At 57.9% G+C, this 14,607-nt stretch overlaps 1 protein-coding gene across 5 annotated transcripts in view; it reads right to left on the reverse strand.

Moving 5' to 3' along the window:
• LOC140404800 (uncharacterized) overlaps positions 1–14,607 on the reverse strand; it is a 211,006-nt gene that overhangs the window by 99,050 nt on the left and 97,349 nt on the right. For all 5 annotated transcript variants that reach the window (XR_011938586.1, XR_011938588.1, XR_011938587.1 and 2 more), the window contains exons 6-7: positions 5,146–5,190; positions 657–716 (exon numbers count right to left, since the gene is read on the reverse strand). Coding sequence is in view for 2 of the 5 variants with exons in the window: in XM_072493534.1 (XP_072349635.1) it covers positions 657–716; positions 5,146–5,190 (105 nt within the window). In the remaining 3 variants the exon portion in view is untranslated. The remainder of the gene's footprint in view (positions 1–656; positions 717–5,145; positions 5,191–14,607) is intronic.

Genomic DNA, 14,607 nt, shown 5'->3' on the forward strand with positions numbered 1-14,607 from the left:
GAAGCAGGGATGTGTTGCTGCGATTATACAGGGCCCTAGTGAGGCCACACCTGGAGTATTGTGGGCAGTTCTGGTCTCCTTATCTGAGGAAGGATGTTCTTGCTCTCGAGGGAGTGTAGCGAAGGTTTACCAGACTGATTCCTGGGATGGCGGGACTGTCGTACGAGGAGCGATTGAGTCGGTTAGGATTGTTCTCGCTGGAGTTCAGAAGAAGGAGGGGGGACCTCATAGAAACCTATAAAATTATTTTTTTTAAATAAATTTGGAGTACCCCAATTCTTTTTTTCCAATGAAGGGGCAATTCAGCATGTTCAATCCACCTACCCTGCACATCTTTGGGTTGTGGGGGCGAAACCCACGCAGACACGGGGAGAATCTGCAAACTCCACACGGACAGTGACCCAGAGCCGGGATCGAACCCGGGTCCTCGGCCCCGTGAGGCAGCAGTGCTAACCACTGTGCCGTCCTGAACGAATATAATCCTAACCGACTCAGTCTCTCCTCACACTTGTCCCACCATCCCAGGAGCCAGTCTGGTGAGCCTTCGGTTGCTCAGGGCAGCCAATCGGAGTTGGACGAGAAGTTCGCTGTAATCACACAGCTAAAGACTGAAGACCAAGCTGAATGTGACAAATGCAACAGTCAGTTTTAGTTACCTGCTCGTTTATTCCGGATCACCTGGAAGGTCCCGTCACTTCCCAACAACGGATAGCGAGCTGTAATTACAAAGTTTCCCAGTGATAAAGGAATTGGGGAATGATGCAGCCGAGGGAGACCCCATCCCATAATCCATGGAAGGCCGTTGCCCAGTCCCAGCTCTGGAAAGGAGAGACCTGCCCCAGTCTGTCAGCCTTAGTCTGTTCGGTGCTGAGGAAAGTGAGCGAATATCCTCGATACAAACAGATCCACACCGGAGTGAAAATATACCCCAAACTCAACACAATCCCCAACACCGACCCTGCTCTACACAAACCACAACCCTGCTCTACACAAACCCCAACCCTGCTCTACGCAAACCACAACCCCTGCTCTACGCAAACCCCGACTCTGCTCTACGCAAACCACAACCCCTGCTCTACGCAAACCCCGACTCTGCTCTACGCAAACCCCGACTCTGCTCTACACAAACCCCGACTCTGCTCTAGACAAACTGCGACCCTGCTCTACACAAACCACAACCCCTGCTCTACGCAAACCCCGACTCTGCTCTACGCAAACCCCGACTCTGCTCTACACAAACCCCGACTCTGCTCTAGACAAACTGCGACCCTGCTCTACACAAACCCCAACCCTGTTCTACGCAAACCCCAATCTTGCTCTACGCAAACCCCAACCCTGCTCTACACAAACCCCGACTCTGCTCTACGCAAACCCCGACTCTGCTCTACGCAAACCACAACCCCTGCTCTACGCAAACCCCGACTCTGCTCTACGCAAACCCCGACTCTGCTCTAGACAAACTGCGACCCTGCTCTACACAAACCACAACCCCTGCTCTACGCAAACCCCGACTCTGCTCTACGCAAACCCCGACTCTGCTCTACACAAACCCCGACTCTGCTCTAGACAAACTGCGACCCTGCTCTACACAAACCCCAACCCTGTTCTACGCAAACCCCAATCTTGCTCTACGCAAACCCCAACCCTGCTCTACACAAACCCCGACTCTGCTCTACGCAAACAACAACCCCTGCTCTACGCAAACCCCGACTCTGCTCTACGCAAACCCCGACTCTGCTCTACACAAACCCCGACTCTGCTCTAGACAAACCGCGACCCTGCTCTACACAAACCCCAACCCTGTTCTACACAAACTGCGACTATGCTCTACGCAAACCCCAACCCTGCTCTACACAAACCCCGACTCTGCTCTACACAAACCACAACCCCTGCTCTACACAAACCCCGACCAAGTTCTACACAAACTCCAACCCTGCTCCACGCAAACCCCAACCCTGCTCTATGCAAACCCCAACCCTACTCTACACAAACCCCGACCCTGCTGTACACAATCCCCAACCCTGCTCTACACAATCCCCAACCCTGCTCTACACAAACCCCAACCCTGCTCTACGCAAACCCCAACCCTGCTCTACACAATCCCCAACCCTGCTCTACACAAACCCCAACCCTGCTCTACGCAAACCCCAACCCTGCTCTACACAATCCCCGACCCTGCTCTACACAACCCCCAACCCTGCTCTAAGCAAACCCCGACCGTACTCTATGCAAACTCCGACCCTGCTCTACACAAAGCGCGACCCTGCTCTACACGGACCCTAACCCTGCTCTACACAAACCGCGACTCTGCTCTACACAAACCCCGACCCTGCTCTACACAAACCTCGACCCTGCTATACACAAACCGCGACCCTACTCTACGCAAACCCCAACCCTGCTCTACGCAAACCCCAACCCTGCTCTACACAAACTGCGACCCTGCTCTATGCAAACCCCAACCCTACTCTACGCAAACCCCAACCCCTGCTCTACGCAAACCCCGACTCTGCTCTACGCAAACCCCGACTCTGCTCTACGCAAACCCCGACTCTGCTCTACACAAACTGCGACCCTGCTCTATGCAAACCCCAACCCTGCTCTACGCAAACCCCAATCCTGCTCTACGCAAACCCCAACCCTGCTCTACACAAACTGCGACTATGCTCTACGCAAACCCCAACCCTGCTCTACGCAAACCGCAAACCTGCTCTACGCAAACCCCAACCCTGCTCCACGCAAACCCCAACCTTGCTCTACACAAACCCCGACCAAGTTCTACACAAACTCCAACCCTGCTCCACGCAAACCCCAACCCTGCTCTATGCAAACCCCAACCCTACTCTACACAAACCCCGACCCTGCTGTACACAATCCCCAACCCTGCTCTACACAATCCCCAACCCTGCACTACACAATCCCCGACCCTGCACTACACAACCCCCAACCCTGCTCTAAGCAAACCCCGACCGTACTCTATGCAAACCCCGACCCTGCTCTACACAAAGCGCGACCCTGCTCTACACGGACCCCAACCCTGCTCTACACAAACCGCGACTCTGCTCTACACAAACCCCGACCCTGCTCTACACAAACCTCGACCCTGCTATACACAAACCGCGACCCTACTCTACGCAAACCCCAACACTGCTCTACGCAAACCCCAATCCTGCTCTACGCAAACCCCAACCCTGCTCTACACAAACCCCGACTCTGCTCGACACAAACTGCGACTATGCTCTACGCAAACCCCAACCCTGCTCTACGCAAACCCCAAACCTGCTCTACGCAAACCACAACCCCTGCTCTACGCAAACCCCGACTCTGCTCTACGCAAACCCCGACTCTGCTCTACACAAACCCCGACTCTGCTCTAGACAAACTGCGACCCTGCTCTACACAAACCCCAACCCTGTTCTACGCAAACCCCAATCTTGCTCTACGCAAACCCCAACCCTGCTCTACACAAACCCCGACTCTGCTCTACGCAAACAACAACCCCTGCTCTACGCAAACCCCGACTCTGCTCTACGCAAACCCCGACTCTGCTCTACACAAACCCCGACTCTGCTCTAGACAAACCGCGACCCTGCTCTACACAAACCCCAACCCTGTTCTACACAAACTGCGACTATGCTCTACGCAAACCCCAACCCTGCTCTACACAAACCCCGACTCTGCTCTACACAAACCACAACCCCTGCTCTACACAAACCCCGACCAAGTTCTACACAAACTCCAACCCTGCTCCACGCAAACCCCAACCCTGCTCTATGCAAACCCCAACCCTACTCTACACAAACCCCGACCCTGCTGTACACAATCCCCAACCCTGCTCTACACAATCCCCAACCCTGCTCTACACAAACCCCAACCCTGCTCTACGCAAACCCCAACCCTGCTCTACACAATCCCCGACCCTGCTCTACACAACCCCCAACCCTGCTCTAAGCAAACCCCGACCCTGCTCTAAGCAAACCTCGACCCTGCTCTACACAATCCCCGACCCTGCTCTACACAACCCCCAACCCTGCTCTAAGCAAACCCCGACCGTACTCTATGCAAACCCCGACCCTGCTCTACACAAAGCGCGACCCTGCTCTACACGGACCCTAACCCTGCTCCACACAAACCGCGACTCTGCTCTACACAAACCCCGACCCTGCTCTACACAAACCTCGACCCTGCTATACACAAACCGCGACCCTACTCTACGCAAACCCCAACCCTGCTCTACGCAAACCCCAACCCTGCTCTACACAAACTGCGACCCTGCTCTATGCAAACCCCAACCCTACTCTACGCAAACCCCAACCCCTGCTCTACGCAAACCCCGACTCTGCTCTACGCAAACCCCGACTCTGCTCTACGCAAACCCCGACTCTGCTCTACACAAACTGCGACCCTGCTCTATGCAAACCCCAACCCTGCTCTACGCAAACCCCAATCCTGCTCTACGCAAACCCCAACCCTGCTCTACACAAACTGCGACTATGCTCTACGCAAACCCCAACCCTGCTCTACGCAAACCGCAAACCTGCTCTACGCAAACCCCAACCCTGCTCCACGCAAACCCCAACCTTGCTCTACACAAACCCCGACCAAGTTCTACACAAACTCCAACCCTGCTCCACGCAAACCCCAACCCTGCTCTATGCAAACCCCAACCCTACTCTACACAAACCCCGACCCTGCTGTACACAATCCCCAACCCTGCTCTACACAATCCCCAACCCTGCACTACACAATCCCCGACCCTGCACTACACAACCCCCAACCCTGCTCTAAGCAAACCCCGACCGTACTCTATGCAAACCCCGACCCTGCTCTACACAAAGCGCGACCCTGCTCTACACGGACCCCAACCCTGCTCTACACAAACCGCGACTCTGCTCTACACAAACCCCGACCCTGCTCTACACAAACCTCGACCCTGCTATACACAAACCGCGACCCTACTCTACGCAAACCCCAACCCGGCTATACACAAACCGCGACCCTAATCTATTGATGTTCCAAATCTGCAGTAAGCAAACCAACCCCCCTACTCTCCGTACACCCCCACCCTATTGTACACAGACCCCGCCCACCCCCCCGCTCTGGGTTTCTCTTACAAATTCCGTTTCCGGGTTCCATTTCGATACCTACTGGTGGTGATATATTCTTTGACGGGCCGGAACATCACAGCGTGCTCTGTACAAACACGGACAAGAGGATTAATGTCACATTAAATAAAACGTATCACTTCATACAAATAAATGCAAATTTCACTTTTGTGCTCTCTTGGCCATTGCCCCGTGTAATGTCACAAAGCATCCCCCCCCCCCCCCCATCAGTACTGAGGGACTGCCGCACTGTCAGAGGGTCAGTACTGAGGGAGTGCCGCACTGTCAGAGGGTCAGTACTGAGGGAGTGCCGCACTGTCAGAGAGTCAGTACTGAGGGAGTGCCGCACTGTCAGAGGGTCAGTACTGAGGGAGTGCCGCACTGTCAGAGGGTCAGTACTGAGGGAGTGCCGCACTGTCAGAGGGTCAGTACTGAGGGAGTGCCGCACTGTCAGAGAGTCAGTACTGAGGGAGTGCCGCATTGTCAGAGGGTCAGTACTGAGGGAGCGCTGCACTGTCAGAGAGTCAGTACTGAGAGAGTGCGGGACTGTCAGAGGGTCAGTACTGAGGGAGCGCTACACTGTCAGACGGTCAGTACTGAGGGAGTGCTGCACTGTCAGAGGGTCAGTACGCAGGGAGTGCCGCACTGTCAGAGGCTCAGTGCTGAGGGAGCACCGCACTGTCAGAGGGTCAGTACTGAGGGAGTGCCGCACTTTCAGAGGGTCAGTACTGAGGGAGGGCAGTACTGTCAGAGGGTCAGTACTGAGGCAGTGCCGCACTGTCAGAGGGTCAGTACTGAGGGAATGCCGCACCGTCAGAGGGTCAGTACTGAGGGAGTGCCGCACTGTCAGAGGGTCAGTACTGAGGAAGTGCTGCACTGTCAGAGGGTCAGTACTGAGGGAGTGCCGCACTGTCAGAGGGTCAGTACTGAGGGAGTGCCGCACTGTCAGAGGGTCAGTACCGAGGGAGTACTGCACTGTCAGAGGGTCAGTCCTGAGGGAGTGCCGCACTGTCAGAGGGTGAGTACTGAGGGAGTGCCGCACTGTCAGAGGGTGAGTACTGAGGGAGTGCCGCACTGTCAGAGGGTCAGTCCTGAGGGAGTGCCGCACAGTCAGAGGGTCAGTACTGAGGGAGTGCTAGGCTGTCAGAGGGTCAGTACTGAGAGAGTGCCGCACTGTCAGAGGGTCAGTACTGAGGGAGTGCCGCACTGTCAGAGGGTGAGTACTGAGGGAGTGCCGCACTGTCAGAGGATCAGTACTGAGGGAGCGCCGCACTGTCAGAGGGTCAGTACTGAGGGAGTGCCGCACTGTCAGAGGGTCAGTACTGAGGGAGTGCCGCACGGTCAGAGGGTCAGTACTGAGGGAGCGCTGCACTGTCAGAGACTCAGTACAGAGAGAGTGCCGCACTGTCAGAGGGTCAGTACTGAGGGAGTGCTGCACTGTCAGAGGGTCATTTGTGAGGGAGTGCCGCACTGTCAGAGGGTCAGTACTGAGGGAGTGCCGCACTGACAGAGGGTCAGTACTGAGGGAGTGCCGCACTGCCAGAGGGTCAGTACTGAGGGAGTGCTGCACTGTCAGAGGGTCAGTACTGAGGGAGTGCCGCACTGTGAGAGGGTCAGTACTGAGGGAGTGCCGCACTGCCAGAGGGTCAGTACTGAGGGAGTGCCACACTGTCAGAGGGTCAGTACTGAGGGAGTGCCGCACTGTCAGAGGGTCAGTACTGAGGGAGTGCCGCACTGTCAGAGGGTCAGTAGTGAGGGAGTGCTGCACTGTCAGAGGGTCAGTTCGGAGGGAGTGCCGCACAGTCAGAGGCTCAGTGCTGAGGGAGTGCTGTACTGTCAGAGGGTCAGTACTGAGGCAGTGCCGCACTGTCAGAGGGTCAGTACTGAGGGAATGCCGCACCGTCAGAGGGTCAGTACTGAGGGAGTGCCGCAGTGTCAGAGGGTCAGTACTGAGGAAGTGCTGCACTGTCAGAGGGTCAGCACTGAGGGAGTGCCGCACTGTCAGATGGTCAATACTGAGGGAGTGCCGCACTGTCAGAGGGTCAGTACTGAGGGAGTGCCGCACTGTCAGTGGGTCAGTACTGAGGGAGTGCCGCACTGTCAGAGGGTCAGTACTGAGCGAGTGCCGCACTGTCAGAGGGTCAGTACTGAGGGAGTGCCGCATTGTCAGAGGGTTAGTACTGAGGGAGCGCTACACTGTCAGACGGTCAGTACTGAGGGATTGCTGCACTGTCAGAGGGTCAGTACGCAGGGAGTGCCGCACTGTCAGAGGCTCAGTGCTGAGGGAGCACCGCACTGTCAGAGGGTCAGTACTGAGGGAATGCCGCACTGTCAGAGGGTCAGTACTGAGGAAGTGCTGCACTGTCAGAGGGTCAGCACTGAGGGAGCGCTGCACTGTCAGAGGGTCAGTACTGAGGAAGTGCTGCACTGTCAGAGGGTCAGCACTGAGGGAGTGCCGCACTGTCAGATGGTCAATACTGAGGGAGTGCCGCACTGGCAGAGGGTCATTTGTGAGGGAGTGCCGCACTGTCAGAGGGTCAGTACTGAGGGAGTGCCGCACTGTCAGAGGGTCAGCACTGAGGGAGTGCCGCACTGTCAGAGGGTCAGTACTGAGGGAGTGCCGCACTGTCAGAGGGTCAGTACTGAGGGAGCGCCGCACTGTCAGAGGGTCAGCACTGAGGGAGTGCCGCACTGTCAGAGGGTCAGTACTGAGGGAGCGCCGCACTGTCAGAGGGTCAGCACTGAGGGAGTGCCGCACTGTCAGAGGGTCAGTACTGAGGGAGTGCCGCACTGTCAGAGGGTCAGTAGTGAGGGAGTGCTGCACTGTCAGAGGGTCAGTACGGAGGGTGTGCCGCACTGTCAGAGGGTCTGTACTGAGGGAGTGCCGCACTGTCAGAGGGTGAGTACTGAGGGAGTGCCGCACTGTCAGAGGGTGAGTACTGAGGGAGTGCCGCACTGTCAGAGGGTCAGTCCTGAGGGAGTGCCGCACAGTCAGAGGGTCAGTACTGAGGGAGTGCTAGGCTGTCAGAGGGTCAGTACTGAGAGAGTGCCGCACTGTCAGAGGGTCAGTACTGAGGGAGTGCCGCACTGTCAGAGGGTGAGTACTGAGGGAGTGCCGCACTGTCAGAGGATCAGTACTGAGGGAGCGCCGCACTGTCAGAGGGTCAGTACTGAGGGAGTGCCGCACTGTCAGAGGGTCAGTACTGAGGGAGTGCCGCACGGTCAGAGGGTCAGTACTGAGGGAGCGCTGCACTGTCAGAGACTCAGTACAGAGAGAGTGCCGCACTGTCAGAGGGTCAGTACTGAGGGAGTGCTGCACTGTCAGAGGGTCATTTGTGAGGGAGTGCCGCACTGTCAGAGGGTCAGTACTGAGGGAGTGCCGCACTGACAGAGGGTCAGTACTGAGGGAGTGCCGCACTGCCAGAGGGTCAGTACTGAGGGAGTGCTGCACTGTCAGAGGGTCAGTACTGAGGGAGTGCCGCACTGTGAGAGGGTCAGTACTGAGGGAGTGCCGCACTGCCAGAGGGTCAGTACTGAGGGAGTGCCACACTGTCAGAGGGTCAGTACTGAGGGAGTGCCGCACTGTCAGAGGGTCAGTACTGAGGGAGTGCCGCACTGTCAGAGGGTCAGTAGTGAGGGAGTGCTGCACTGTCAGAGGGTCAGTTCGGAGGGAGTGCCGCACAGTCAGAGGCTCAGTGCTGAGGGAGTGCTGTACTGTCAGAGGGTCAGTACTGAGGCAGTGCCGCACTGTCAGAGGGTCAGTACTGAGGGAATGCCGCACCGTCAGAGGGTCAGTACTGAGGGAGTGCCGCAGTGTCAGAGGGTCAGTACTGAGGAAGTGCTGCACTGTCAGAGGGTCAGCACTGAGGGAGTGCCGCACTGTCAGATGGTCAATACTGAGGGAGTGCCGCACTGTCAGAGGGTCAGTACTGAGGGAGTGCCGCACTGTCAGTGGGTCAGTACTGAGGGAGTGCCGCACTGTCAGAGGGTCAGTACTGAGCGAGTGCCGCACTGTCAGAGGGTCAGTACTGAGGGAGTGCCGCATTGTCAGAGGGTTAGTACTGAGGGAGCGCTACACTGTCAGACGGTCAGTACTGAGGGATTGCTGCACTGTCAGAGGGTCAGTACGCAGGGAGTGCCGCACTGTCAGAGGCTCAGTGCTGAGGGAGCACCGCACTGTCAGAGGGTCAGTACTGAGGGAATGCCGCACTGTCAGAGGGTCAGTACTGAGGAAGTGCTGCACTGTCAGAGGGTCAGCACTGAGGGAGCGCTGCACTGTCAGAGGGTCAGTACTGAGGAAGTGCTGCACTGTCAGAGGGTCAGCACTGAGGGAGTGCCGCACTGTCAGATGGTCAATACTGAGGGAGTGCCGCACTGGCAGAGGGTCATTTGTGAGGGAGTGCCGCACTGTCAGAGGGTCAGTACTGAGGGAGTGCCGCACTGTCAGAGGGTCAGCACTGAGGGAGTGCCGCACTGTCAGAGGGTCAGTACTGAGGGAGTGCCGCACTGTCAGAGGGTCAGTACTGAGGGAGCGCCGCACTGTCAGAGGGTCAGCACTGAGGGAGTGCCGCACTGTCAGAGGGTCAGTACTGAGGGAGCGCCGCACTGTCAGAGGGTCAGCACTGAGGGAGTGCCGCACTGTCAGAGGGTCAGTACTGAGGGAGTGCCGCACTGTCAGAGGGTCAGTAGTGAGGGAGTGCTGCACTGTCAGAGGGACAGTACGGAGGGTGTGCCGCACTGTCAGAGGGTCTGTACTGAGGGAGTGCCGCACTGTCAGAGGGTCAGTACTGAGGGAGTGCCGCACTGTCAGAGGGTCAGAAGTGAGGGAGTTCCGCACCTTCAGGGGGTCAGTACGGAGGAAGTGCCGCAATTTCAGAGGGTCAGTACGGAGGGTGTGCCGCACTGTCAGAGGGTCAGTACTGAGGGAGTGCCGCACTGTCAGAGGGTCAGAGGTGAGGGAGTTCCGCACCTTCAGGGGGTCAGTACTGAGGAAGTGCCGCAATTTCAGAGGCTCAGTACTGAGGGAGTGCTGCGCTGTCAGAGGGTCAGAAGTGAGGGAGTGCCGCACTGTCAGAGGGTCAGTACTGAGGGAGTGCCGCACTGTCAGAGGGTCAGTACTGAGGGAGCGCTGCACTGTCAGAGAGTCAGTACTGAGGGAGTGCCGCACTGTCAGAGGGTCAGTACTGAGGGAGTGTCACACTGTCAGAGGGTCAGTACTGAGGGAGTGCCGCACTGTCAGAGGGTCAGTACTGAGAGAGTGCCGGACTGTCAGAGGGTCAGTACTCAGGGAGTGTCGCACTGTCAGAGGGTCAGTACTGAGGGAGTGCCGCACTGTCAGAAGGTCAGTACGGAGGGAGTGCCGCACTGTCAGAGGGGTAGTACTGAGGGAGTGCCGCACTGTCAGAGAGTCAGTACTGAGGGAGTGCTGCACTGTCAGGGGGTCAGAAGTGAGGGAGTGCCGCACTGTCAGAGGCTCAGTGCTGAGGGAGTGCTGCACTGTCAGAGGGTCAGAAGTGAGGGAGTGCCGCACTGTCAGAGGGTCAGTACTGAGGGAGTGCCGCACTGTCAGAGGGTCAGTACTGAGGGAGTGCTGCGCTGTCAGAGGGTCAGTACTGAGGGAGTGCCGCACTGTCAGAGGCTCAGTGCTGAGGGAGTGCTGCACTTTCAGAGGGTCAGTACTGAGGGAGTGCCGCACTGTCAGAGGGTCAGTACTGAGGGAGTGCCGCACTGTCAGAGGGTCAGTACTGAGGGAGTGCCGCACTGTCAGAGGGTCAGTACTGTGGCAGTGCCGCACTGTCACAGGGTCAGTACTGAGGGAGTGCCGCACTGTCAGAGGGTCAGTACTGAGGGAGTGCCGCACCGTCAGAGGGTCAGTACTGAGGGAGTGCCGCACTGTCAGACGGTCAGTACTGAGGGAGTGGCGCACTGTCAGGTGGTCAATACTGAGGGAGTGCCGCACTGTCAGAGGGTCAGTACTGAGGGAGTGCCGCACTGTCAGAGGGTCAGTACTGAGGGTGTGCCGCACTGTCAGAGGGTCAGTAATGAGGGAGTGCCGCACTGTCAGAGGGTCAGTACTGAGGGAGTGCCGCACTGTCAGAGGGTCAATACTGAGGGAGTGCCGCACTGTCAGAGGGTCATTTCTGAGGGACTGCCACACTGTCAGAGGGTCAGAAGTGAGGGAGTGCTGCACTGTCAGAGGGTCAGTACTGAGGGAGTGCCGCACTGTCAGAGGGTCAGTACTGAGGGAGTGCCGCACTGTCAGAGGGTCAGTACTGAGGGAGTGCTGCACTGTCAGAGGGTCAGTACTGAGGGAGTGCTGCACTGTCAGAGGGTCAGGACCGAGGGACTGCCGCACTGTCAGGGGGTCAGTACCGAGGTAGTGACGCACTGTCAGAGGGTCAGTACTGAGGGAGTGCCGCACTGTCAGCGGGTCAGTACTGAGGGAGTGTCGCATTGTCAGAGGGTCGGTACTGAGGGAGTGCCGCACTGTCAGAGGGTCAGTACTGAGGGAGTGCTGCACTGTCAGAGGGTCAGTACTGAGGGAGTGCCGCACTGTCAGTGGGTCAGTACTGAGGGAGTGGTGACTGTCAGAGGGTCAGTACTGACGGAGTGCCGCACTGTCAGAGGGTCAGTACTGAGGGAGTGCTGCACTGTCAGAGAGTCAGTACTGAGGGGGTGCTGCACTGTCAGAGGATCAGTACTGAGGGAGTGCCGCACTGTCAGAGGGTCAGTACTGAGGGAGTGCCGCACTGTCAGAGGGTCAGTACTGAGGGAGAGCGGCACTGTCAGAGGGTCAGTACTGAGGGAGAGCCGCACTGTCAGAGGGTCAGTACTGAGGGAGTGCCGCACTGTCAGAGGGTCAGTACTGAGGGAGCGCTGCACTGTCAGAGAGTCAGTCCTGAGTGCCGGACGGTCAGAGGGTCAGTACTGAGGGAGCGCTACACTGTCAGAAGGTCAGTACTGAGGGAGTGCCGCACTGTCAGAGGGTGAGTACGGAGGGAGTGCCGCACTGTCAGAGGGTGAGTACTGAGGGAGTGCTGCACTGTCAGAGGGTCAGTACTGAGGGAGTGCTGCACTGTCAGAGGGTGAGTACTGAGGGAGTGCCGCACTGTCAGAGGGTGAGTACTGAGGGAGTGCCGCACTGTCAGAGGGTCAGTACTGAGGGAGTGCCGCACTGTTAGAGGGTCAGTACTGAGGGAGTGCCGCACTGTCAGAGGGTCAGTACTGAGGGAGTGCCGCACTGTCAGAGGGTCAGTACTGAGGGAGTGCCGCACTGTCAGAGGGTCAGTAGTGAGGGAGTGCTGCACTGTCAGAGGGTCAGTACGGAGGGTGTGCCGCACTGTCAGAGGGTCAGTACTGAGGGAGTGCCGCACTGTCAGAGGGTCAGAAGTGAGGGAGTTCCGCACCTTCAGGGGGTCAGTACGGAGGAAGTGCCGCAATTTCAGAGGGTCAGTACTGAGGGAGTGCCGCACTGTCAGAGGCTCAGTGCTGAGGGAGTGCCGCACTGTCAGAGGGTCAGAAGTGAGGGAGTTCCGCACCTTCAGGGGGTCAGTACGGAGGAAGTGCCGCAATTTCAGAGGGTCAGTACTGAGGGAGTGCCGCACTGTCAGAGGCTCAGTGCTGAGGGAGTGCCGTACTGTCAGAGGGTCAGAGGTGAGGGAGTTCCGCACCTTCAGGGGGTCAGTACTGAGGAAGTGCCGCAATTTCAGAGGCTCAGTACTGAGGGAGTGCTGCGCTGTCAGAGGGTCAGAAGTGAGGGAGTGCCGCACTGTCAGAGGGTCAGTACTGAGGGAGTGCCGCACTGTCAGAGGGTCAGTACTGAGGGAGCGCTGCACTGTCAGAGAGTCAGTACTGAGGGAGTGCCGCACTGTCAGAGGGTCAGTACTGAGGGAGTGTCACACTGTCAGAGGGTCAGTACTGAGGGAGTGCCGCACTGTCAGAGGGTCAGTACTGAGAGAGTGCCGGACTGTCAGAGGGTCAGTACTCAGGGAGTGTCGCACTGTCAGAGGGTCAGTACTGAGGGAGTGCCGCACTGTCAGAAGGTCAGTACGGAGTGAGTGCCGCACTGTCAGAGGGGTAGTACTGAGGGAGTGCCGCACTGTCAGAGGGTCAGTACTGAGGGAGTGCTGCACTGTCAGAGGGTCAGAAGTGAGGGAGTGCCGCACTGTCAGAGGCTCAGTGCTGAGGGAGTGCTGCACTGTCAGAGGGTCAGAAGTGAGGGAGTGCCGCACTGTCAGAGGGTCAGTACTGAGGGAGTGCCGCACTGTCAGAGGGTCAGTACTGAGGGAGTGCTGCGCTGTCAGAGGGTCAGTACTGAGGGAGTGCCGCACTGTCAGAGGGTCAGTACTGAGGGAGTGCTGCACTGTCAGAGGGTCAGTACAGAGGGAGTGCCGCACTGTCAGAGGGTCAGTACTGAGGGAGTGCTGCGCTGTCAGAGGGTCAGTACTGAGGGAGTGCCGCAATGTCAGAGGGTCAGTACTGAGGGAGTGCCGCACTGTCAGAGGGTCAGTACTGAGGGAGTGCCGCACTGTCAGAGGGTCAGTACTGTGGCAGTGCCGCACTGTCACAGGGTCAGTACTGAGGGAGTGCTGCACTGTCAGAGGGTCAGTACTGAGGGAGTGCCGCACCGTCAGAGGGTCAGTACTGAGGGAGTGCCGCACTGTCAGACGGTCAGTACTGAGGGAGTGGCGCACTGTCAGGTGGTCAATACTGAGGGAGTGCCGCACTGTCAGAGGGTCAGTACTGAGGGAGTGCCGCACTGTCAGAGGGTCAGTACTGAGGGTGTGCCGCACTGTCAGAGGGTCAGTACTGAGGGTGTGCCACACTGTCAGAGGGTCAGTACTGAGGGAGGGCTGCACTGTCAGAGGGACAGTAATGAGGGAGTGCCGCACTGTCAGAGGGTCAGTACTGAGGGAGTGCCGCACTGTCAGAGGGTCAATACTGAGGGAGTGCCGCACTGTCAGAGGGTCATTTCTGAGGGACTGCCACACTGTCAGAGGGTCAGAAGTGAGGGAGTGCTGCACTGTCAGAGGGTCAGTACTGAGGGAGTGCCGCACTGTCAGAGGGTCAGTACTGAGGGAGTGCCGCACTGTCAGAGGGTCAGTACTGAGGGAGTGCTGCACTGTCAGAGGGTCAGTACTGAGGGAGTGCCGCACTGTCAGAGGGTCAGGACCGAGGGACTGCCGCACTGTCAGGGGGTCAGTACCGAGGGAGTGCCGCACTGTCAGGGGGTCAGTACCGAGGTAGTGCCGCACTGTCAGAGGGTCAGTACTGAGGGAGTGCCGCACTGTCAGTGGGTCAGTACTGAGGGAGTGTCGCATTGTCAGAGGGTCGGTACTGAGGGAGTGCCGCACTGTCAGAGGGTCAGTACTGAGGGAGTGCTGCACTGTCAGAGGGTCAGTACTGAGCGAGTGCCGCACTGTCAGTGGGTCAGTACTGAGGGAGTGGTGACTGTCAGAGGGTCAGTACTGACGGAGTGCCGCACTGTCAGAGGGTCAGTACTGAG

This window comes from Scyliorhinus torazame, chromosome 31 (genome assembly GCF_047496885.1).
Source record: "Scyliorhinus torazame isolate Kashiwa2021f chromosome 31, sScyTor2.1, whole genome shotgun sequence".
Lineage (NCBI taxonomy): Eukaryota > Metazoa > Chordata > Chondrichthyes > Carcharhiniformes > Scyliorhinidae > Scyliorhinus > Scyliorhinus torazame.